At 43.5% G+C, this 26,565-nt stretch overlaps 1 protein-coding gene across 1 annotated transcript in view; it reads left to right on the forward strand.

Annotated features, from left to right (window-relative positions):
* The first annotated feature begins 5,532 nt into the window (after window positions 1–5,532).
* mrps18a (mitochondrial ribosomal protein S18A) overlaps window positions 5,533–26,565 on the forward strand; it is an 82,818-nt gene continuing 61,785 nt past the window's right edge. Inside the window, exons 1-4 of the mRNA XM_041188465.1 lie at window positions 5,533–5,709; window positions 7,755–7,786; window positions 11,003–11,110; window positions 19,583–19,706. Of these exons, the coding sequence (XP_041044399.1) occupies window positions 5,556–5,709; window positions 7,755–7,786; window positions 11,003–11,110; window positions 19,583–19,706 (418 nt within the window). The 5' untranslated portion in view covers window positions 5,533–5,555. The remainder of the gene's footprint in view (window positions 5,710–7,754; window positions 7,787–11,002; window positions 11,111–19,582; window positions 19,707–26,565) is intronic.

Genomic DNA, 26,565 nt, shown 5'->3' on the forward strand with positions numbered 1-26,565 from the left:
TGAGACCTTACTGTGCAAATTGCTGCCTTTCCTACATTACAGAAGTGACAACAATTCAGAAGTACTTCATTGGCTGCAAAAGACTTTGGGACATTTTTAATTTGTGAAAGGTGCAAGTTCTAAGTTTTTTTAATGGGACTCCATTCTCATAATGCTCTTTGAAGTGGTTGTACATTCTCACTCAGCTGCCAAGGGATGCGCGATATCACATCATTGCCAGAGCCACCCACATCCTGAGAATTAAGATAAAGCTGACAGTAACTCTTTGATTTGAAAACATTGCCTGTTTTGACATATGTTATTCTTTGAAAACAATACCATATTTATTACTAACCGTGAAGGAAGGTCAGCACATTTACCTTCTAGTTAATGTTCATGGCAGAAAATGAACACACTACTCAGAACAGTAGTGAAGTTTGACTATGAAATATCTTCCCTCCTCCAATTCTGGCCTTCTTGGTATCATAGATTTTACTCTCTTCACTTTTAGTGGCCATTCCTTCAGCTGCCTAGGCCCTAAGCTCTGGAATTCTCTCTGTAAACCTCTCCAGCTCCCTTTCCTAATTAAAACCTACCTCTTTGACCAAGCTTTCAACCATCTGTCCGAATATCTCATTATAAATCAGTATTAAATTTTGATTGATTACATTTATTTTTTAGAATTCCTTCATGGGGTGTGAGCGTCACTGGCTAGGCCAACATTTATTGTCCATCCCTAATTACCTTTGAGGTGGTGGTGAGCTGCCCCCTTGAATCGCTGCAGCCTGTGGTGTAGGTACACCCACAGTGCTGTTAGGAAGGGAGTTCCAGGATTTTGACCCAGCAACAGTGAAAGAACGGCTTGGATATATTTCCAAGTCAGGATGGTGAGTGGCTAGGAGAACTTGCAGTTGGTGGTGTTCCCATGCATCTGCTGCCCTTGTCCTTCGAGGTGGTAGAGGTCATGTGTTTAGAAGGTGCTGTTGAAGGTGCCTTTGTGAGTTGCTGCAGTGCATCTTGTAGATGGTACATACTGCTGGTGTCCAGCTTCTTGAGTGTCATTGGAGCTGCACTCATCCAGACAAAGTGACGAGTATTCCATCACACTCCTGACTTGTGCCTTGCAGATGGTGCACAGGCTTTGAGGGGTCAAGAGATGAGTTACTGTCCAGAGCATGCTCCTGTGAAGCATCTTAGAATGTTTTATTGTATGAAAGTTGCAGTTACACATACATAATATTCAGGGGAGATGTTGTTGTAGTGATATTGTCATTGGACTAGTGATCCAGAGACCCAGGATAATACTCTGGGGACCCGGGTTCAAACCCCAACACGGCATATGGTGGAATTTGAATTCAATAAAAATCTGGAATTAAAAGCTTAATGATGACCATGAAACCATTGTCAATTGTTGTAAAACTCATATGGTTCACTGATGCCATCCTTACCTGGCCTACAGGTGACTCCAGACCCACAGCAATGTGGTTGACTCTGAAATATGCTAGCGAGCCGCTCAGTTGTATCAACAAGAGTGAAAAACATACTTGAAGTTATCTTCACCAAACTGCCTGCTGCAGATGCATCTGTCCACAACAGCATCTGCAGCAATGACCACCGCATTGTCATTGTGGAGACGAAGGATGTCCTCACATTGAAGATACTCTCCAGTGTGTTGTGCAACCTGTGCTAAGTGGGGATAGATCTAGCAACTCAAAACTGGGTAACCATGAGGTGATGAGGCGCTTTGGGCCATCAGCAACATTGCAGTCAACCACAATCTGTAACCTCATGTTGTTCATCCCTAATTGATTGTTGAGGATGAGGTCAAGTATGTTTTTTCTTTTTGTTGGTGTAGCTGAGTGGTTCGTTAGGCCATTTCAAAGGGGGGCAGTTATGAGTCAACCACATTGTTATGGGGTGTGAAGTCAGACCAGGCTAAGAATGGCAGATTTCCTTCCTTCCCTAAAGGACATTAGTGAACCAGATGGGTTTTTACAATAAACACCATTGCAATGATCACAATTACCAAGAGTAGAACTTTAATTCAGCCAGCTGCCAAAGTGGGATTTGAGCCCATGTCCCAGAGCATTAGCCTGGGCGTCCAGATTATTACTACAGTGATATTATCACTACTCAAGTCTCCCCGGCCCTCAATGTCCTCCCTCCAGTGATGGATTAGGCAACAGGTGAATAAGCCTGTTGCAAACAAAAACAAAAATTGCTGGAAAAACTCAGCAGGTCTGACAGAATCTGTGGAAAGACAGTTAACATTTCGAGTCCATATGACTCTTCTTCAGGACTAAAGAGAAGTAAAAATGTGGTGAAATATATAACTGTTTAAGGGGGGTGGTACAGGTGAAGCTGGAAAGAAGGCCAGTGATAGGTGGAGGCAAAGGAGAGATTGCAAAAGATGTCATAAACAAAAAGTTGAAGGGCTGTTGATGGCGGTGATACTGGCTAAAGGAGGTGCTAATGGTGACATTAAGAGTAGAAAGCAGAATGAACAAGTGACAGATGGCCCTAGTGGGGGTGGGGTGGGGGGAGGGGACGGTGTGGGAGGAAAGATTGAAATAGGCTAAAAGGTGGGGATAAAACAATGAATGGAAATAAATTTTAATAATAATGGAAATAGATGGGAAAAAATTATATATAAAAATTAAAAAATAAATATTTGAAAAAAGGGCATCAAGAAGGGGTGAGGATAGAGGAGAGAGAGTTCATGATCTGAAGTTGTAGAACTCAGGGTTAAATCCGGAAGGCTGTAAAGTGCCTAATTGGAAGATGAGGTGCTGTTCCTCCAGTTTGTGTTGGGCTTCACTGGAACATTGCAGCAGGCCAAGGACAGACATGTGGGCATGAGAGCAGGGTGGTGTGTTGACATGGCAAGTGACAGGAAGGTCTGGGTTATGCTTGTGGACGGACCAAAGGTGTTCTTTTCTTGATCTTGTCATCGAGAACTGTCGGCAAGACATCAGCCGTCTCAATTTCTCTGCTCCTCTCACCCTCTATAACCTGTCCCCTTCTGAACTTGCCGCACTCCATTCTCTTAGGTCCAATCCTGACTTTGTCATCAAACCTGCTGACAAGGACGGTGCTGTTGTTGTCTGGTGTACTGACCTCTACCTCACAGAGACTGAGCGTCAACTCGCAGACACTTCCTCTTACCTCCCCCTGGACCATGACCCCACCACTGAACATCAAGCCATTGTTTCCAGGACTGTCACTGACCTCATCTCCTCTGGAGATCTTCCCTCCACAGCTTCCAACCTCTTAGTCTCTCAAACTCAGACGGCCCGCTTCTACCTCCTCCCCAAAATCCACAAACAGGTCTGTCCCGGTAGACTGATTGTATCAACCTGTTCCTGCCCCACAGAACTCATTTCTTCCTATTTTGATTCTGTTCTCTCTCTCCTTGTCCAGTCTCTTCCCACTTACATCAGCGAGTCCTCTGATGTCCATATCAACAATTTACAGTTCCCTGGCCCCAACTGCCTCCTCTTCACTATGGACGCCCAATCCCTCTAAACCTCCACCCCCACCAGGATGGTCTGAGGGCTCTCCGCTTCTTCCTTGAACAGAGACTCGAACAATCCCCATCCACCACTACTCGCCTGTCTAGCTGAACTTGTTCTGTCACTGAACAATTTCTCCTTAAGCTCGTCTCACTTCATCCAAATAAAAGGTGTGGCTATGGGGACCTGCATAGGCCCCAGTTTTGTCTGTCTCTTTACAGGGTATGTGGAACATTCCTTGTTCCACTGCTACTTAGGCCCTCTCCCACAACACTTTCTCCAGTACATCGATGACTGTTTCAGTTCCGCTTCATGCTCTCGTCAGGACCTGGAAAAATTTATTAATTTTGCTTCCAATTTCCACCCGTCACTTTCACACGGTCCATCTCTGACACTTCCCTTCTTTTCTTTGACCTCTTTGTCTCAATTTCTGGTGATAGACTGTCCACCAGTATTCATTACAAGCCCACCAACTCCCATAGCTACCTTGACTACAGCTCCTCACACCCTACTTCCTGTAAGGACTCCATCCTATTCTCTCAGTTCCTTCGCCTTCGTCGCATCTGTTCTGATGATGCCACTTTCCAAAACAGTGCTTCTGACATGTCTTCCTTCTTCCTTAACTGAGTTTTCCCACCCACATTGGTTGACAGGACCCTCAACTGTGTCCGACCCATCTACCGTGCCTCTTCCCTCACACCTTCCTCTCCCTTCCAGAACAATGAAAGGGTCATCCTTGTCTTCACTTTTCACCCCACCAGCCTCCGCATTCAAAGGAACATCCTCCTCCATTTCCGCCAACTCCAGCATGATGCCACCTTCAAACACATCTTCCCTTCACCTCCCTGTCAGCATTCCGCAGGAATCGTTCCCTCCGCGACACCCTGGTCCACTCCTCCATCAGCCCCTACACCTCAATCCCCTCCCACGGCACCTTCCCATGCAATCGCAGAAGGTGCACCCCTGCCTCTTTACGTCCGAGGGCCCAAACACTCCTTTCGAGTGAAGCAGCATTTCACTTGCACTTTCCTTAATTTAGTCTACTGCATTTGTTGCTCCCAATGTGGTTTCCTCTACACTGGAGAGACCAAACGCAGACTGGGTGACTGCTTTGCAGAACACCATTGGTCTGTACGTAAGCATGACCCAGACCTTCCTGTTGCTTGCCATTTCAACACACCACCCTGCTCTCATGCTCACATGTCCGTCCTTGGCCTGCTGCAATGTTCCAGTGAAGCTCAACACAAACTGGAGGAACAGCACCTCATCTTCCGATTAGGCACTTTACAGCCTTCTGGATTTAGCACTGAGTTCAACAATTTCAGATCATGAGCTCTCTCCTCCATCCTCACCCCTTTTTGATGCCCTTTTTGAAATATTTATATATATATATATTTCCCACCTATTTCTATAATTATTATTTTTAAAATTTATTTCCATTCGTTTTATTCCCACCTTTTAGCCTATTTCAATCTTTTCTCCCACACCGCCCCTCCCCTCACCCACTAGGGCCATCTGTCACTTGTTCATTCTGCTTTCTACTCTTGATGTCACCATTAGCACATCCTTTAGCCAGTATCACCACTATCAACACCCATTTGACCTTTCTTTTATGACATATTTTGCAATCTCTCCTTTGTCTCCACCTATCCCTTGTCCTCTATCCAACTTCATCTGTACCACCCCCCACCCCCCCCTCATACAGTATGTATTTCGCCACATTCCTCTTTAGCTCTGATGAAGACTCATATGGACTCGAAACGTTAACTGTGTTCCTCTCTGCAGATGCTGTCAGACCTGCTGAGTTTTCCCAGCAATTTTTGTTTTTGTTTCTGATTTCCAGCATCCGCAGTATTTTGCTCTTAAGCCTGTTACCAAAGTCTGTTTTATAATTAATATTAAAATTAAAACACAGACCAGTATTTGAAAATGGTACAAGTGTGAATCATGTGAAATTTGACTGCTGTGAACTCCTCTTCTGCTCCTGGGGGTGAGTCTGGGTTTGATTAACAGCCGGAACCGGAAATGGTCCATCATGAGGTCCCTCCCTCCCGCTGCTGGAAGATGGCGGCGATCAGGAGCCTGCGCTCTGTTTGCCGGGCGGCTAAAGCTACTTCCCTCTGGATCTCCGGCCAGCGATTTGCACCAGACGTCGTTAACGGAAAGTGGCGGCAGCTCGCTGCGGCAGGGCTGGTGCCAGCTCGAGGCCTGAGGGAAAGTGAGTGCGGGGGCCTGGCGAGGGCCGGCAGCGACTAGCGCCGGGCGTGAGGGGGCGGGGAGGCCGTCGGGAAGGGGGCGGGGCCAGCGAGAAGGGGGCGGGGTCCTCTTGGACAGCGGATTAGGGAGCATCTCTTGGCTGAGCCATAAGGTTGACAGGTCATGGGGACTCTATAATTGCTGGGTTTGAGAAAGCAGGGCTGCTCTTCCTGTTTTACCCACTCCTCAGACTGTCTGCTGGAAGCAAAATGTGTCATGTAGAATTTGCAGCTCAGAAACGACATTTGGCTCAGATGTTGCATGCAGGTGGTTATACACCGCAGGGACCTCCCCTCACCTTCCCTGTCACAGAATCACACAATTGGTACGGTGCAGAAGGAGGGCATTCGGCCTATCACCGGCTCTCCAAATGAGCAATTCACCTAGTTCCATGCTCTTGCCTTCTCCCCATAACCCTGCACGTTCTTCCTTTTCAGATTACAGTCTTCAATTCCCTTTTGAATGCTTTATGTGAACTTGCCTCCACCACGCTCTTAGGCAGTGCATTCCAAACCCTAACCACTTGCTGCATAAAGAAGTTTTTCCTCCTATCACTATTGCTTTTTAAACTGATTACTTTAAACCTGTGCCCCCTCATTCTCGATCATTTCATGTGTGGGAATGGTTTCTCCCTGTCTGCTCTGTCCAGACCGTCATGATTTTGCATATCTGTAGCAAATCTCCTCTTAGCCGCCTTTTCTTTGAAGGAAAACTGTTTCAATTTCTCCATAACTGAAGTTCCTCATCCCTGCAACCATTCTCATGAATCTTTTCTGCACTCTCCCCAATGCCTTCACATCCTTGTGCGGCGCGCAGAACTGGACACAATACTCTAGCTGAGGCTGAACTAGTGTCTTATACAAGTTCAGCCTAACCTCCTTGCTCTTGTTCTCCAAACTCCTATTAATAAAACCCAGGAAACTGTATGCTTTACTAACTGCGCTATCAGCCTTTCATGTGACCTTCAGTGCCTTACATACACATACGTATTAGTGTACCTTTCTTGAAGGCGAGAGTGCTACCAACTGAGCAATGGTTGGCATTGCTGTACTACTTGTTTGAATTAACCCCTGTAGCAGTAGATTCAACTTTCTAACCACTCCAGGTAAAGAAATTTACAAAACACTAAACTGTTGAAATGTGCCTTAATTCATGCCGCTTGATTGCCAGCCCATTCACCATCTTAAATATCCAACCCGAGGTTAAAGAAAATCCTCAGAAAATGATCAGTTAATGTTTTCACTCATTTTTGGTAAATTTGCGTCATTAGTAAGGTGTCTATTTGGTGTCCATCCTTTAAGAGGATGGATGGTGGTGATTCAACATTAGCATCTGTACCCCTTCAATCATTTTTATGATCAATGTCTTGATGAGGTTTGAACCCAGGATAAGATCATTTTGGTTGTTACAGATCTCGCGCTGGTAGAGAGAAAGGGCGAATAAGTTGAGAACTAGTGAAACAATTAAAAAGGCAAGGCAGGACCAGTTTATGCAGGTTACAACAAGCACATGCATGAGAAAGGAACAGAACAATGTGCTCATAGGGTTAGATGAAGAGGGGTGGGAGGAGGCTCGTGCAGTTGGGCTGAATGGCCTGTTTCAATGTTCGAGACCTACTGTTGGTTGGTTCAAGATTGACATAGCCACCTGAATGAGAGCAGGTTAGCACAAGACTTGAAGAAATGCAGAAAAGAATAGCTAATAAAATTAATCTGATAAATAGAGGGAACATGTCCTCACAGCAAACAATCTTTTGAAAGTTTTTCTTAATGTTGCAATCAATCTCTCGTTTGGACGAGCTTGATGGGTGTAATTGTGATTTCAGCTCATTTTAAAAGAAGTTTAACTGGCAAATATAAAAGCACTGAAGAGATGGTCTTTTGCCTTGGAATTGTATTTCTGATGTATTTTGCGATTAATAGTTCTGTAAAAAGCCTTGGACATATGTGGGTATATGTAGTATAGTAGATATTGGTTTTCAAACAGTGCCTTTTGTTTGCTTTACAGTTGTAAGGGTCCAGGATGGACAGACCATAATGGTGAGTACAGCTGCCTCAGTGCCTCATCCAATCTAAAAATGTGCTATGACTGACCTGTGGGACCAGCAGACTAACAATCGCCGTAGAACTGAACAACCATACGCTCACACACAAAAAAAAAATCATCATCTGAGTATAATGTCCAATTTTAGGAGAGGAGGCCAGCATGTTGTGTTTTTTTTCAATTGAGAAACTTAGGTGAAGGATCAGAGATTTATAACACAGATTGAAATGGGGTGGGGAAAACAAAGGAAGGCTAAAGGGTTGTACTGTTCTGATGTCCTGGATAAGATTGATGGAAACAGTCTTCACTTCAGATCATTAAAGATGCAGGGAACATAAAAATTTAAGAAATTGAAGCAGGAGTATGCCATACAATCTCTCGGGGGTGTTCTGCTATTCAGTAAGATCATCGCTGATCTTCTACCTAAACTCCGTTTTCCTGTCCTATCCCCATTTTGCTGATTCCCTTAGTGTCCAAAAATCCATCTGTCTTGAATTTACTCATTGACTGAGCCCCCACATCCCTCAGGATAAAGAACTCCATAAGTTCACAACCCTTTGAGTGAAGAAATTTCTCCTCCTCTCAGTTTTCTGACCGACCCCTGACCCTGAGATTATGACCCTCAGTCCTGACTGCCTAGCCAGCGGAAACAGCCTCTCAGCCCTGACAAACCCTCCAAGAATTTTATATGTTTCAAAGAGATCAGCTCTCATTCTTCTGAACTCTGGAGAGGAGAGGGCCATTGTACTCAATCGCTCGTCCCTTTCATCCCAGGAATGAATCTAAAGGACCTAAATGTGATCTATGTAAAACTTTGAAGCAATGAGATGGAGAAGCAGTGGCTGCAATGTTGGATTTGGAGAAAATTAAAGGAAAGTGGAAAGAATGTTAGGGTGGAGAAAGAGAGATTGAAGATGAGCACTGAGAGGAGGACTGTCTGACTAATGATCGAAATTTTCTTACATTCTGGCCAGGAGTCCGAGAGGACTGCATGAACCAAGCCTCAGCCACACCTGTCTTAGTATGTTTTTCCCAAGTCCCTCAACCCTTTTTTAAAATTAAGGTGAAAAAGCACTGTCGAGGGAGCGGAGGAGGAGAAACTTGCTCTCAGGCTTCTCCCCCGTCTTTTCCATAGACCCAGAAAGGTTAAGATGAGATTTAATGGAAGTCTTCAAAATTATGAGATGCTTTGATTGATTGTTTCAGCTGGTAGGAGGGGCACTAACCAGAGGACAGATTTAAGAGAATTGGCAAAAGAAGCAGACAGGAGGCGGATAATTTTTTTCTCGCTCTTCTAATCTGGAATGCACTGCCTGAAAGAGTGATGAAAGCAAATTCAGTCGTAGCTTTGAAAAGGAAGTTGGATATTTTCTTGACACCAAAACATTTGTAGGGCTGTGAGGAAAGGTCAGGGGAGTAGGACTCATTAGATAGCCAGCACAGGCACGATGGGCTAAATGGCCTGCTATGCTGCAGTATTTTTGGTGGGGCCTGACTTGCCAGAAGTATTAAAGCTCTGGTCTAAGAGATTAATTGAATTCCAGAAATGATCGGAGAAATGTAGAGGGCTTGTTTGAGGTCTTTCACAATATCCAGGCAGACAGGATTAGCAGCAGGCTGATCAGCACAGGAAGTACTGAAGTGATGCCAAAGGGAAAAGATACAACTGAAGTTACATAGATTTATATAGAATCTATGGTGCAGAAACAGACTATTCAGCCCAGTTGGCTAATATGGATTCTTGTTTCCATCACTTTCTGGCAGGGCACCCTGTGGATGTGGTCTACTTGGATTTCCAAAAGGCATTTGATAAGATACTGCATCAAAGGGTTATAACACAAGATAAGAGAAAATAGTGTAGGGGGTAACATATTCACATGGATAAAAGATTGGTTAAGTGACAAGAAGCACAGAGTAGGGATAAATGGGTCTTTCTGGGGTTGGAAAGCTGTAACTAGTGGAGTGCCACGGAGTGGGGTGGGAGAGTGGTCAATGCTGGGGCCTCAACTATTTACAGTCTATATCAATGATTTGGATGAAGGGAATGAAATGTACAGCAACTAAATTTGCCGATGACACCAAAGATAGGTAGAAAAATAAGTTGTCAAGAGGAGGTACAGAATCTGCAAAATAATATAGATAGATAGCGTGGGCAAAAAGTTGGCAGAGTATAATGTGGAAAAATGTGAACTTGTTCACTTTGACGGGAAAAATAGAGAAGCAGCATATTATTTAATTGAAAAGAGATTGCATAACTCGGTGGTACAGTGGGGTCTGGGTGTCCTGGTACATGAATCACAATAAGTTAGTATGCAGGTACAGCAAGTGATTAGGAAGGAATGTTGACCTTTATTGCAAAGGGAATGGAATATAAAAGTAGGGAAGTTTTACTATAGCTGTACAGGGGGTAGTGTACAGTTTTGGTCTCTTTACTTAAAAATGGGTATAATTGCGTTAGAAGCAGTTCAGAGAAAGTTCAATCGAATCATTCCTGGGATGAAGGGCTTATCCTATGAAAGGTTGAACAAGCCTATACCCATTGGAGTTTAAATGAATGAGATGTCATCTTATTAAAACAAACAAGATCCTGAGGGGAGGTGGTAGGATAGGTACTGGGACGATGTTTCCACTTGTTCCACTGGAGGATACAATTTAAGAATAAGAGGTCTCCATTTTAAGATGGAGATGAGAAGAATTTTTTTCTCTTAAGGGTCTTAGTATGTGGAATTCTCTTCCCCAGAGAGCAGTGGAGGCTGGGTCATTGAATTTATTCAAGGCAGGGTTGGACAGATTTTTGAAAAGCAAGGGAGTCAAAGGTTATGGGGGGGCAGACAGGAAAGTAGAATTGAGACCGCAACCAAATCAGCCATAATCTTGTTGGATGGTGGAGCAGACTCAAAGGGCCGAATGGTTTACTGCTACTCCTAAGTCCTATGTACCTATGTCTTATGTTCCTATACTGGTACGGTAAGTCGGAAGAACCAGCTGTAATTTTCGAGCCTCTTGGACACAAGAAATTGCTGTCAAGTCACATTCAGAACTTTAGGATTGCGGTGACAGACTGTCCTTGGTCCCTGTTGTCCCTCTGCTTTCTTTGCAGCTGGGCGAATTTCAGTTTTGTTGAGGAGGCCTTTGAACTCAGCATTATTGCAGACCAGTGAAGGGGTTATAGTCACCTTCTTAATGGTCACACTTGTTGCTTCTGCTTTCAGATTGAAGGAAAGAAAGTCGAGAATTCTCCAGTGGCATCTGAGCCTCCAAACCCTTCAGGACAGTGTCCAATCTGCAGATGGAACCTGAAGCATAAATATAACTATACAGTAAGTACATTGCATTTAGGAATTATCGGTTTGTGTAATAGGGTATTTTAATGAATGGCTTTCATTTTTACAACCATCCAGAGAGTGATTAGAAGGTAGAGTTCTCTGCATTTTGGAGTATTTGAGAAGAATAGCATAGATGCCTTTAAAGGAAAATTAGATAAGTACATGAGGCAAAAAATATGCACAAAAACATATGAATTAGCAGCAGGAGTAGGTCACTTAGCCCTTTGAGCCAGCTCCGCCATTCAATAAGATTATGGCTGATGGGGTTAGATGAAGTGGGTGGGAGTCTAAACGCCAGCTTAAGCTAGTTGCTGAATGGCCTGTTACTGTGCTGTGAATAATTGTGTGTATACAGTAGTAAGCTCTGATCTGAGGTGATTTTAGGCAGTCTCAAACTATTGAACATGAGCACAGAACAGAACTTCTACTTTGCTCCTAACTTTTTACCTTGGTGGTAAATGGGTGGTGAGAGAATTGGAACAATCAGTTGCTTGGTAGTATAGAACTTGAAAGTTGCTGAAAAGAGAGACACTTTGTGGAAGATTTTTGTCTTGAACTCAACAGGACAAACACAGAATGTCAAATTTCAAATAGTTACAACAACTTACATTACAGGAGAAAAGGGTTCTGATTGGCCAAGGCCTTTTTTTTTTAATTACTTTGGAGCTTGGGATGCCTATCGTTCCCAGCTGCTTTCTCCATGGCAATGCCTCAGCCAATGAGAATCGACTTGCCAACCAATTAGCATCCTTTCCTCCTGTAGTATAAATTGTTGTAATTGTTTTTGAAATTTGGCATTCTTGTGTTTGTCCTGATGAATGCAAGATGAAAAGCTTCAACAACATGGCTCTCTCCAGCAATAATTGGAACATTGTTATCCCAAGGTAAGTGCTCTTTGGAGATTGGGACTGAGGAACATTGTTGAGTCGTGTTGGGTGTGCTTGATCCTGACACTGGGTGCCCACTATAGAAAGCACTGCTATTTCCAAGCACTGACATGTCAGTGTGTGTGTCAGCTTATCTCTCACTTGTCCTTGGGTTTGTGATCCAGCCTACGACTTGAGCACTAGGCTTCCACTCCTTCTTGAATCACTTCGGCAACTTCACTATTATCACCATTTCTTTTCAACAGATTTCACTGTTAGCACCCCCGCCATATTTGCACCCAGAGGCACACCCGACCTCAGCCAAACTAATGATGCAGTTTGAACAAATGCAGAGCTTTTGGCCTACATGACTTATATGTGTAACGTAGCGGGAGGAATACCTTCATCGTGCAGCAACTGGTTAGGATCTAGACTGCAGTGCACGAGTGTGGTGGAGGCTTTCAAAAGGGAATTGGATAAACACTTGAAAAGAGAACTTGCAGGGCTACCGGGAAAGGGTAGGGGAATGAGACTAGCTGAGTTGCTCTTGCAAAGAGACAGGATGGGTGGAATAGCCTCATTCTGTGTTCCAATCCCTTTTATGATTCTGTGGTGCACCCAAATCCACATGATCTTTAACAGCTGATCCCGTCACCAAAAACCCACCTCTACCCTCAAAACTGGTTCCGCCAACCTATAACAGAAGCATGCCTTTTGCATGCTTGACCAGACCCAGCAGAAACTTTGCTGACCAATGGACTTGCAGCATGTCACTGCTGGCCAAGAATGCAGCGTTCACTCAGTGCTGTAGGCAGAAGGCTGCTGCAAATACAGTGAGCCAAAATATAAGTGCTGAATGAATTCTGAGTTAATCCGAGGCCTTGCCCACATGGATGCTGAAAAGTGCTGTGACAGTGGCAAGAGGAACAACAGCATGTTTGCCTGGTGTGCTGGTCAACACTTTTCTCTCAACTATTGACAATAGAAAAAAATAAATCACATTGACTACTCTTTTATCTTGTGTTTGCTTTAAGGAAGCTTAGCTGTTGCATTTGGCTCCATAATGGTCATGGCACTTCAACCATTTATCAACAGTATGAAAACTTTATAAATGCAAGTCAAAGTGCATTGAGCTGCCCTAAGCTCTGGAATTCTCTTCCTAAACCATTCTGCCTCTCCATTTACCTTTTTGCTTTCTATCTCTTTGTCCTTCCTAACAGTACTGTGGGTGTACCCACACCACATGGACTGCAGCGGTTCAAGAAGGCAGCTCACCGCCACCTTCTCAAGGGCAATTAGGGATGGGCAATAAATGCTGGCCCAGCCAGTGATGCCCAAATCCCGTGAATGAATTTAAAAAAAATACCAAGCCTTTGGTCATCTGTCTTAATAAATCCTTATGTGGCTTGCTGTCAAATTTCTCTTGTTAATATTCCTGTGAAGTATCTTGGAAAGCTTGATTTAGTTACTGTGGTTTAATACTTATTAAAAGCTCCCGCAAAAAGATGTGAGTGAGGAATTGGGGAATCTGTAACTTGTGTTTATCCTGCTGGACAGAATGTGAGATTATGTCATACGTATCATCTATATAGCGTTGAACAGAGACTGGAAACAACATTGGGCTGTCGACAGAGTGGCATACTTTAGTAATGGATGAATGAGGAGTGGAAATGACTGGATCTGGTTAATGTGTTCCACCCAGATACGTGCTGTCCTGCACTGCGTTGTCATACAACAGGAAGCTTTTTGTGCATTCCTTTTAGCAAGCACCTGGGTGTGTTGGAAAAGTACACTGAGTACTTTGGAGCAGAATGGTATAATTTGTTTCTCAACTCCAGTTCAGTGACTTATTAGCGGCTGATTTTTCCTATCCAGTGGGTCTACAGCTTTCACTTCGCTGTTGCCTGCTGCATAATGTATCCATCGGAGTATGAGACATGAGTACATAATCTAGGCTGACCTCCCACTGCAGTGCCAGGGGAGTGTGCTGTACTGTTGGAGGTGCCGCCTTTCAATGAGATGAAATTAAAGTGAGGCTGCGTCTGGCTTAGTGGGTGGATGTAAAAGATCCCCTGCCACTATTTGAAGAGCAGGGGAGTTCTCCAGGTGTCCTGACCAATATTTTTCCCTCAATCAAATCCTAAAACTGATGATCATGTCCTTATCATATTGCTGTTTTTTTTGGGACCTTGCCACCATGTTTTGCAAATTTGCGACCACATTTTGAATATTGCTCCTCTGACTACACTTCAAAAATACCTTGGTGGCTGTGAAGTGCTTCGGGTCATCCTGAGGTCACAAAAGTCACTATATAAATACAAGTCGTCTTTACCTTAATGCTAAGGGATAGCTTGAGATGAGCTTCCAGCCCCATATCCTTTCAATCACAAAACACTGGCTGCACCTGCCCCCTCCCCACTGTGTCCCTATTTCAACCTATCTGCCAAATTACCTTCATCTATGCTTTTACCACCTCATGGCCAGTTTGTCATTGAAAGTATTTCATATAGTGAATTATTCTTTAAAAAGCTGCAATTCCTGTTGTGCACAGCTCTACCAACCCACACATAGCCTTGAGAAGAACGGGCAGCCAATCATTTTTTTGTCCGCTTGCGGGTGATATTTTCTGAGGGTGCAGTGCTGACCATGTCATGACAGAGAACTTCCTGCTTAGGAAGCGACCAAGGTTAAAGAGTTTTCCATCTAGATGGTATTTAATATTGTAACCGGAGGGCTGTTGATCTTTGGTGAGGTGAAAAGCCTCTGTCAGGTAGATTGTAAATAGTATGAGGCTATCACACAGCTTTGCTTGAGCCTGGCCCAAACAGCAATGTGATAATGAATAGATATTTTTGTGTGATGTTGGTTGTGGGTTAAGTTTTGGCCAGTTCACCAGGAATAACTCCCCAGCTCCTTTTTTAAAAATAGTGTCATGGGATCTTTAAAATCCACCTGAGAAGGCAACCAGGGCCTTGTTTTTAACAGCACCTCTGACAATACAGTACTCCCTCAGTGTTGCCTCTGGAGTGGGACTTCAGCCCACAACCTTCTGGCTGAGATCTGTGTGCGCTACCAACTGAGCCATAGCTGAGCCAGAGAGTGACCCCCATTGTGACTTTGCCTCAGATCTCAGAGGGGAAGCAGATTAATCCCACTGTGTCTCTTTCGTAGACTTGAGTCAGAGAGCAAAGAGGATCCACTTTGTCTGTGTAATAGACCCTGGGGGAGGGGTGAAAGAACACTGGGCTGAATATTCTCCTGTGCTGTAGACTTCTATGGCCTTATGGTTGTGAGTAGCATAAGAACTTGGGTGTGTGACAGTGGGTGTGTTGAAATAAAGAGCACAGGCTTGGTGGGTCCTTCAAATATCTTTGCTGTTGTAACGGATGGTGGAAATCTTCAAAGGCCAGCTTGGAGGAAAACCATCTTAAACGTGAAACCATGATCAGGAGTTTGTTCAGCTGCTAGATAAAGACCAAAGCAGGATCAATTGTGAAAAGCTCTTTTGCTGACGTAATCAGTCATGTCAAAAAGTTTAAAATGTTTTGATATAAGGGCAAGTATTATTTGAACCTCATATACATTGACACTTGTACCAATTTTTCCCATTTGCCCCAGATCAAGTTCTGACTGGAAACTGGGCTGAGATGGCCCAGAGTCATTTCACTGACAGCCAACTTTCAACCTATGGGACTGGGAAGGAATGGATATCCCAGAGCTGACAGTGTAGCGTGCTAATCTTCTGAGGGGGCTTTTGCCCTATAATATTCACTTTAAGCAGTGGGTTACCTGGTCTCCCACCTGTCAGCTGCTCTGTGTAACAGAAACAAGTCCAGCTCACTTATCTCGACGGCATCATAAATCTGATCCTGCTGTCAGGATATGGCAACATTGGAATAGGAATTCAGTCCCTCTTTTGCTATTTAATTAGATCATGGCTGATCTACCTGCCTTGATTCCATAACCCTTAATACCCTTGCCTAACAAAAATATCAGTCAACTTCTCCTCAACCTCAGCAACCTTTTGGGATGGGGGAAAATATTCCAGAGTTTCACTACCCTCTGTGGGAAACAGTGGTTCCTGACACCAAGCTTGAACAGCCTAGCTCTGATGCTAAGATTTCCACCCCCCACCCCACCCCACCCCACCCCACCCCACCCCATACCCCATCCCATACCCCATCTGGTCCCCAGTCACCAGAAGAAATGGTTTCTCTCCCATCTACTCTATCAGTCTTATTAAACAACTTAATTAGATCACCTCTTAACCTTCTATGGTGAAGGGATTAGGAGCCTAATCTTAACAGTGTAAATAAAAGGAGCTGCCTTGATGTATTTGTGTAAAATCAGAGTGCAACTTGCCTTCAGAAACAGGCTGCCCGAAGTCAGTGCAACACTCATATGGTGTGGTCCTGAAATAAGAACCAGTTAAAGCACCTCGAGTAAGCCAATTGTTGCTTTATTTACAGATTACAGATTCCCCACCCCCCACAAAATTCCCTTCACCTGTTTAAGCTATCATTTCACTTTAAGAAAGGTTTAACTAGATAATCAATATTTACCTCAAATTCTGGAATTTTGGAGTCTTTAGAAATCTCTTGTCCAGCTGAGGTTGGCAAGTTCTCAAGAATGTGGCAGCACTGAGTGCAAAGTAACTGCAGTGAACAATGGGAGCTGTTTCCTCACTCAAATATTGGGTGCTGGACTTCCCTTGGCTTTTAAATTAAATTAGTATTTTACTCGCTGAGCTCTAAAATTGTCTAATTAAAAAAAAAAGAATTTCAGAGCTGGTCAGCTAGCTTGCAGAGTCAGGGTCTGTATATAGCATAAAGTGTGAGGAATTTACTTTGTCAGAAGTCTGCTGAAATTGCTGTGTCACTGAACTCAATGCAGTGGTGGTCTGTAATTGAAGTGGAGCCCAGAAGGTCTGGAATAATGAAGGGGGTCACTTAAGTATATCTAAAGAAAGAAAATTGGCTGGGTTCAAAAAATGTTGAGGGTGTGATTTGCTTATTAAGAATGTTGTGAGCCAGCCTTGGTGGGGAGAGGAAGGTGGTCAAGTGAGTGGGCGGAAGTGTAGTTGAAAAGACCTTGATGATTGTTGTCAAATAAACATTTATTTTAGCCACTGTAAATTAGCTGATTTGGCTAACCACCTTTTTCGGGTTAGCGACTGGTATTTTTCGCTGGGGAATGGAAGTGGCCGGTGCTCTTCTCCCATGCAGGAGGGGAGCTGCCAGTGAACGTACGAATTCGGATCAGGAGTAGGTCATTCAACTTCTCAAGCCTGCTCCACCATTTGGTAAGATCATGGCTGATGTGAATGTGGCCTCAACTCCATTTTCCTGCCTCCCTCCCTCCACCTGCTTCTCCCCCCCCCACCCCCCCCACGCACACACGCATAACATTTGACTCCCTCGTCAATCAAGAATCCAACTCTGCCTTGAATATATTCAGTGACCCAGCCTCCACTGCTGCCCGAGGAAGCAAAGTGACTGTACTCGGTATATGGCTCATATTTTCTACGTGAGCTAGAAAGGGAGTTCAGGCAAGCTATTTTCAATGGATCCAATCCTTTTCTTATCCCTTGTCCGTACACACTGATGCATTTCAGTGACGGTAAATGTTGGGGTGATCCTGAATGGGAAACATGGCTAATTCTTTCTCTTCTGATTTACTCACGTCCCATAGCTGCTGGATATTGATGCCAGTTTTAGTGCCCCTTCTGCTGCCTGGGCTGAGATTTGTTAACCCAATCAACCCGCTTGGTTCAGCTGGTAGCCTCTCCCATTCTGTCCAGTGATCTGGCGGACTATGGGTTGAAGCCACGCTCCAGACCTTGAGTGCATAAGTTAGGCAGACACCAAGATTCTGTACCAAAGGTGGAGGTGGATCCTCTGGCACCATAAGAGGAAGAACAGATTTATTTTGCCCTGAACAAATGGTGCCGGAGATGTGGGACTTCAGTTACCTCAGAGCCTAAAAACTCTTGGATTGCTTTCCTTGAAGTGGGCAGGGTTGAGGGGAGATTTAATCGAGGTGTTCAAATGAGAAGGTGCACGATAGTGTAAATAAGGAGAAGCTGTTTCCACTGGGGAGAGGATCAGTAACCAGAAGATACAAATTTAAGGTAATTGGCAAAAAAAAAAACCAGAAAGGGAGAAAAGAGGGGAATTTATTTTCGCGCAAGTTGTTATGGTCTGGAATGCTCTGCCTAAAAGAGTGGTGGAAGCAGATTCAATAACAACTTTCAAAAGGGAAATGGATAAATATTAAGTTGAAACATTTTCAGGGCCACGGGGAAAGGACAGGGAAGCGGAACTAACTGGATAACTGTCAAGAAGGTACAATGGGCTGAATAGTCTTCACTTGTGCTGTAACATTCTGTAATTCTACATCACTTGTCATTTAATGGATTTAAGTTGCTGGTCACCAAAAATGGTTAATCGAGTTTCAAGCTGAGGGAATTAATCTTAGTGAGGGTAGACTGTGCCTTTTAGATGTACACAGACTCCACAGTTGGAGAGAGCTATAAATCAGTGACAGAGTGCCAAGCTAGGAAGACAAAGTACATCCTGAGTTTGACTTGAGGTTGGATCAACTGAGGAGTCGTGCGCATATCTTTGAAGATTTTCACACACTGGATGAATCCTGTCTTTCGTCTAAAGGAGGGTAGTTGAGGGAAGGAGCTGGGAAAAGGTGGTTGTATCTATGTATCAACATTTTATGAAAATACATGCAAAACTTTCCATTTAAGTCACTCATTTAAATAAGATTTCACAAGGGCATTTTAATTCAAAGTTGCTTCCTCAATTTTCTTCTGCAGTGGAGTGGAACAGAACATTGCAGCACAGTTGTTGATTGCTGTAGAGTTAGATAAATGTTAATTCAATTCCTACTCCACTGAGCTCTAGGTCTAACTTGCAGCAAGGTGGAAAGAAGCAGGCAGAGCAGAGGCTGGGGGGAGTTGGAGAAGGTTTCTCAACAAGGCAGGGAAAGTCCGAAAAGGGAGCAGTGGTTGGCTGCTCCTGGCATGCAGCATTGTTCTGTGAGCAAATGTACGAAACCTGCTTCAAATGTAGGAGACAAGAGTGATTATTTCACAGGCTTCATGGTAAAAACACATGCTGCCTCCATCTTCCTCAAGTCATGTGCTTCAGTTGTGTAACTATAATGAATTGTACCTTGCTTTGAGGCTCAAATTAAATACCTGTTACCCCAGATAACTACCTCCCCAAAACAAGGGGCATAACCTGAAAATTAGAGCCCAGCCGTTCAGGCATGATGTCAGGAAGCACTCTTACCTGCAGTGGATTGTGAAAACCTGGAACGCTTTTCCCTTAAGAGCTGTTGAAAAGGCCAAAACAGATTATTAAATTTTTGTTTGGCAAGGGGTATTACGGGTTACGACACCAAGACAGGTTAAGATCCATGATCAAATTCCATGGTGGAATTGGCTCAAGGGGCTGAATGGCCTATTCTTGTTCCTACGTTAAGTGCCTGCAACCATCCTCCTCCCATCCCCCCAACCCCCTCCTCCTCCTCCACTTTGTGCTAACTGGTTAGGAGTCAGCTGTTTTCTCTTGTTGCTTCCCACTAGGATGTGCTGCTGCTCAATCAGTTCATCCGTTCAGATGGAGGGCTGTTACCACGTCGAATCACAGGACTCTGTTTCGAAGAGCATAAAAAGATTGAAGTCTGTGTGAAGATGGCTCACCGAGCAGGTAAATCCTTTTGAGTTGAATATTGAGTTTTGCCTTACTTTCTTGTTAGCAACTTAACTGTTCCTCCCTGTAGACAATAGGCAGGCCTCTAGTTCCTCTGTAGCTTCTGCTGGCTATTGCACATTATTCTCTGTGGACTGCTGCCTTTTAATTAATTCACTCCCCTCTCCATTGCAAATCCTGTTTTAAGGTTTTTTTCTCACCAGCTCATATGTATCCCAATGCCATGTGCAATTTTCTAATCGAAATGGCACGCTGCTAGCTTACCTTTAGGCCCATGCCAGTGGCATTGTTGCTCCATAAGATCATAAGAAATAGGCTCATCGAGGCTGCTCCGCCATTCGATATAATCATGGCTGATCTGATTGTGTCCTTAATTCCACTTTGCTGCCTGCCCACCATAACCCTTAACTCCATTGTCAATCAAATATCTATCCATTTCCATCTTAATTGGGAGACCCCCTTATTTTTAAACTCTGCCCCCTAGTTCTAGATTCCCCCACAAGGGGAAACATTCTCTCCACATCTATCTGTCATGCCCCTTCAGAATCTTATATGTTTCGATAAGATCACCTCTCATTCTTGTAAACTCCAATGAGTATAGTCCAGTTGCCAGCTCTTCCCCTGTCCCTTGCTCCCCACCCCCCTTCCCCCTCAAAAAAAAAGTGCAAAAACGGGCTGAGGAGAAGAAGCATTTTCTACTGACCTATCTCGATCTACCCCAAAGCTAATGGTTGTACTTTGTCTCATGACTTGACATTGAAAGAAAGGTGACTGCACTTGCTTGCTAGTCATGCTGTCATGGCTGTGAAATGGTTATAATGTGCCAGGGACTTAGCAGAAAGGAAGAAGAAATTACGAAATGCATTTTACAGGAAATAAGCCAATTTCTTTTCGATGGACTGGACAACATCACCCACCCCACCTGCCTTGGTTGTATAACCATTCCACATATCATGACACACTCTCTGTGCAGGACTGTAACAATAAAATTGGCAATGGGTTTAACACCTTCACGTACAGCAGTGCAGCAGCCAAGTTGAAAGCGAGGCAGATGTGTCCAACCAAATGGTAACCACATTGAGCCCTGGTTTTACAGGATAGGAGGTCAGTTCAGTGACAGTTGTTATCAACACCAAGACCATCATGTCTGAATGCTGAAGCTTGTTTATGGTATCATGAACTTATGGTCCTGAACTTGACTTTATTAAGGGCGTTGTAATGTTCATGTTAAATAAAGCAAAGAAAGTCAGTTGTTGAAACTTGTTGAAATGTCACAGGTAGTAAACAGCAGAGTTTCAGACTGTAGAGTGTGGAAGGCTGTTCCACTTTTGCTGCCAATTATTAGTGTCTAGCTTGCCTATGGGACTCTAGATGGATTAATACCAAAGAAGAACTGATATTGCTTAAGGATGTAAATGTGTTAGCTGGATGTATTCGCCAGGGAAACATGCTACCTGTCAAAGGGGGTTCAGCAGCCCACATTAATGACTGATGTAATTTGCGTGGATTTTCTAGACACATTGATAAAACTAAAATCTGTACTGAAGGGATTCTATTCCTGTAGATACCAAGTGAGACTAAAAGCAAATTCTATCAAGTGATAAAAGAAAAGAAAGAACTTACATTTATATAGCGCCTGTCACAACCCCAAGCAATCCCAGAGTGCTTTTCAGCCCATGAAGTATTTTAGAAGTGCAGTCACCGTTGTAATTGAGGAACATGGCAGCCAATCTGCACACAGCAAACTCTCACAAATTGCAATGTGAAAATCACCAGATTTTTTTAGGAGTGAAATTGAACTAAACAGTGATGATACACTTAGCCATTTCAGAGCTGCAATCAATTCATTAGAGTTCAAGTCTGAGTGTGTTGTGCTAAAACTTCAGAACGCTCTGGTCAGCCTTGCCTTAAACGCAGCATTTTGTTCTAGTCACTGAGGCATGAGAAAAATAGCCAAACCCTGGTGTCCGAGCTAGGAAATGGTAGAAAGGCTTGGATTGATCAAGAAAAGGTGAATGAGAGGGGACCTTACAGAGCTAATGCTACTAAATGAAGAAAGAAAATGTCTGTGCTGAGCACTGAAGCTAAACCAGAACCCCACAACCAGAGGTTTGTAAAACTGATAAAGTGTCAAGAAGCACTTTGTCATACGAAAAGTGATCTGTATCTGAATGGTCTTCAAGTAGGGTAGGTAAGGCCCGCTGAAGAGTGGATTGTAGTATCCATGAAAAACTAAACTAGAGTTTTGACTATATTTATCTTTGTGTCAGCTACAGGGTAATGTGCGCCAATAATGTGCCATAATCTCAGCTTGAGGACACTGCACAAATATAATTCCTCACACCAGCCTTTTTATTCCTTTCCTGAGCAAAACTGTCATGTGTTGACCAATACTGTAATAAACCAAAGGAGGGAAACATTCAGTCCATTACAGAGTTTGATTGTAGGTCCCAGAGGTGAATGCCCTCCATTTACCCATTGCACCACACTGCCACACAAAAGCTTGTGCAAGTGATTTAGGTGAATGCTGAAATTCCCCTGGCGCTATTTGTAAAAAAAAACCCCTGAAACTCTCCATCCCGCAGCCTCCTAGCCAACATTCCTCCCTCGACCAGGACTTCCAAAAAGAAAGGTCGGCATGTATGTCATCACTGTTTGTGGGATCTTGCTATGCACAAATGGCTGCTGCGTTAGCCACTGATGCCCTAAGGTATCGTGGTTTGCACAAATCCGAGCCTGCCGTTGTTTTTATATAGTTTCACCTCGATTTGAAATGTACCTTATGAAAAATCTTTCAGTTCAAATCTCTCCCTCCCGCCCAATTTTAGCACAGCATCCCCCTAATCCCTTTAAGCAATTTAACTCGAGACTCATGATCTAGCTGTGCATGGGTAACATTGATGTCCTATGTTTACCAATGTATTAAGATCACAAGAAAGAAATGTTCAGTTCTATACTTACTCTCTTTCACCCCTACCCCTGCACCATTGCCGTGGAAAAGTTACCTGTTAACCAGTGACCGACCATGTTATGTCAGGGTCACACTGTGAACGAAGTATGGCACCACTTGGCTGGGCACGTCGCTGGCAAGTGAAGCACTTTCACAGCCCAAGTGAACAAACAAAGGTCTTTGCCTTGATTTGATATGGTGATACACAAAGACCTGTGGAACATAATGTACAATTCATAAAATTGTACAGTGCCTAGCTGCAGTACAGAAGGTAATTTCCTGTTTCTCTTCTGTTGGCACAAGGCACATCTCATTCTTAGCCACCTGAAGAAGAAGACCAATATAGGTCTGAAAATTTGTGACTATAGTTACTTGGATAAACAGTACTGCCTGCCAGGTCTCAAGATAATGTGTGTTTAGGGCTAAAGTGCTTCCAGAAATATTGTTTGACTTCAAAACAAAGCAGACGTATGTGTGTTTGCTTGTCCCCTTTTGTTTCTTCAATATTGTTATTGCTTTGCTACATGACTTCCTAGCAAATTCTTTAGTTTAAGTGATCATTGAAGCCATGACCTGTAGCACGTCCACATGTTATTTTATTTTCCAAATTATTTTCCCAGCCTTGCGCAGCTGACTCAATAAGCCTGTGGCTTGAGCCTGTGGAGGATAGTTATATGGCTGACTCCATTGTCCAATGACTTGGGTCTGAGGAGACCTATTATATGGCTCAGTTACACATCCCTATGACAGGTTGGGGAATCTGGTCACTACATTTGGGAGAGTTTCATTGGCTCACTTGAGGCTGCAAAGGTTTCATTCTCATACTAACAATGAAGTTTATCAGTATGCTAGAGCATATGACTGGAAACCATGTCTTACAGAAACCAAGATGCTTGATGGCATGGCCCCAATATCCCTAGGCATTACAGATAAAGAGAAAAACTGCTGCAAACCTGAAGTAAAATACTTAAAATATACAGTGGGTCTGTCATAAATCGGTTAAGGTGGCCAAAAGAGTTCTGATGAAGTATTACACCTGAAATATTATCTTTTCCTATTTTAGAAGTAGTCAAGTTGACTCTTTCCAGCAATTTTTGTTTTTATTTTCTGTAGTTCATTACTTTCTATAGTTCATTACTTCCCTGCTGTCTATTGTGTTGCACCATGCAGGAATTTTACTTATTCTAGTTTATTGCAACTTTGTTCTTTCCTGCTTTGAGCTCATTTGCTTAATGAGGTCAGGTATAGAGTAAGTCAGGTATAGAGTAAGTTAAAAACAAAAAAACTGCGGATGCTGGAAATCCAAAACAAAAACAGAATTACCTGGAAAAACTCAGCAGGTCTGGCAGCATCGGCGGAGAAGAAAAGAGTTGACGTTTCGAGTCCTCATGACCCTTCGTTCTGTCGAAGGGTCATGAGGACTCGAAACGTCAACTCTTTTCTTCTCCGCCGATGCTGCCAGACCTGCTGAGTTTTTCCAGGTAATTCTGTTTTTGTTATAGAGTAAGTTAAGCTGTAGCAGCAGTACTCTTAAGGCATTGATGAGAATTAATCCTCTGCAGTTTTGAGTTGATCTATCTAACCACTCAGATGAATGTTAAAGATCCCATACCTCTCTTTCAAAGAAGAGCCGGAAGTTGTCACTAAATGTTCTGGTCAATATTTATCCCTCAAACAATTGATTGAAATGGAAACGAATGATCTGGTCATTATCTGATTGCTGCTTATGGGAGCTTGCTATACTCAATTGGCTGCCACATTTCCTACATTTGAACAGTGATTACACTTGGTTGGCTGTAGAGGACTTTGAGAAATCCTGAGGTGGTGAAAGACGCTCTAGAAATGCAAGTTGTTTCTTTCTTTATATATAGTTATCAACCTTAACGCAGGCTGTCCATAAAATTCTTCAACCCCAGCTCACGTGAAAATAACATTTTGATGTTGCTGAAGCTGAACAATGAACTACCTTCAAAGAAGAAATGGCTTGGGCACAGTCATTCCCTCAAAAGGGAAAGGTAGAGCAATCAAATCCAGAGCGCCCTAGATGAAAAAGGAAATCGATAAAGAAGAAAAAGTGTGCTTATGACAGGTGCCAGGTTGAAAGTACAGTTGAGAACCAAGCAGAATACAGAAGGTTCAGAGGGGTGGTGAAAAAATAAATAAGAAAAGCAAAGAGAGATTATGAGAAAAGACTGGCAGCCAACATAAAGGAGAATTCCAAAGTCTTCTAACGGTACATAAATAGTAAGAGGGTGGTAAAAGGAGGAATAGGGCTGATTAGGGACCAAAAAGGGGATTTACACATGGAGGCAAGGGGCAAGGCTGAGGTGTTAAATGAATACTTTGCATCTGTCTTCCTTTGCATCAAGGAAGCAGATGCTACTGGGGCCACAGTGACAGAGGAGGAAACTCTGTCACTTAAAGGGTTCAAAATTGATAAGGAGGAATTGTTGGATAAACTGTCGATACTTAAAGTTGACGATGTACCAATTTAAAGGCACTGATTTAAAGTGATTTGCAAAAGAAGCAAATGTGATATGGGAAAAAACGTTTTCTCACAGTGAGTGCTCTGCTGGCTAAGTTTGCAGATGATACAAAGATAGGTGGAGGGACAGGTAGTATTGAGGAGGCGGGGAGGCTGCAGAAGGATTTGGACAGATTAGGAGAATGGGCAAAGAAGTGGCAGATGGAATACAACGTGGGGAAGTGTGAGGTCATGCACTTTGGTAGGAAGAATAGAGGCATAGACTGTTTTCTAAATTGAGAGAGAATTCAGAAATCTGGAGTGCAAAGGGACTTGGGAGTCCTAGTCCAGGATTCTCTTAAGGTTAACTTTCAGGTTGAGTCGGTAGTTAGGAAGACAAATGCAATGTTGGCATTTATTTCGAGAGGACTAGAATATGAAAGCAGGGATGTGCTGCTGAGGCTTTATAAGGCTCTGGTCAGATCACATTTAGAATATTGTGAGCAATTTTGGGCCCCGTTTCTCAGGAAGGATGTGCTGGCCCTGGAGAGGGTCCAGAGGAGGTTCACGAGAATGATCTCAGGAATGAAAGGCTTAACATATGAGGAATGTTTGAGGACTCTGGGTCTATACTCGATAGAGTTTAGAAGGATGAGGGGGGATCTGATTGAAACTTACAGAATACTGAAAGGCCTGGATAGAATGGATGTGGGGAAGATGTTTCCATTAGTAGGAGAGACTAGGACCCGAGGGCACAGCCTCAAAGTAAAGGGAAGACCTTTTAGAACAGAGATGAGGAGAAACTTCTTTAGCCAGAGAGTGGTGAACGTATGGAATTCATTGTCACAGAAGGTTGTGGAGGCCAGCTCATTGAGTGTATTTAAGACCGAGATAGATAGGTTCTTGATTGGTAAGGGGATCCAAGGTTACGGGGAGAAGGCGGGAGAATGGGGTTGAGAAACTTATCAGCCATGATTGAATGGCGGAGCAGACTCGATGGGCCGAATGGCCTAATTTCTGCTCCCCTGTCTATGATCTTAATGCATTGCCTGGAAGTGTGGTGAAGACAGGTTCAATTAGGAACTCGGGAGTTAGATGATTATTTAAATAGAAACAATGTGCAAGGGTACGGGGAAAAGGCAGGAGAATGGCACTAAGTCATAATGCTCAGTTGGAGAGCTGGTGCAGACACAATGGGCTGAATGGCCTCCTTCTGCGCTGTAACAGTTCTGTAATTCTGATTCTGAAGCGGGGCAAGGGGTGCAAGTGCGTTTTTTCAAAGCTGTTTCATTTTAAACACCTAATTTATTTTAACACTAGCATTAAAGAACTTTGTCTAAATTTACATAAATGTTACAATTTACTTTTACCTTATCCAGCACTACAGGTTTTATTAATTATAAAAAAGCACCTGAGAAATACAGTAGTTTGGGCTGTTATCT

This window comes from Carcharodon carcharias, chromosome 5 (genome assembly GCF_017639515.1).
Source record: "Carcharodon carcharias isolate sCarCar2 chromosome 5, sCarCar2.pri, whole genome shotgun sequence".
Lineage (NCBI taxonomy): Eukaryota > Metazoa > Chordata > Chondrichthyes > Lamniformes > Lamnidae > Carcharodon > Carcharodon carcharias.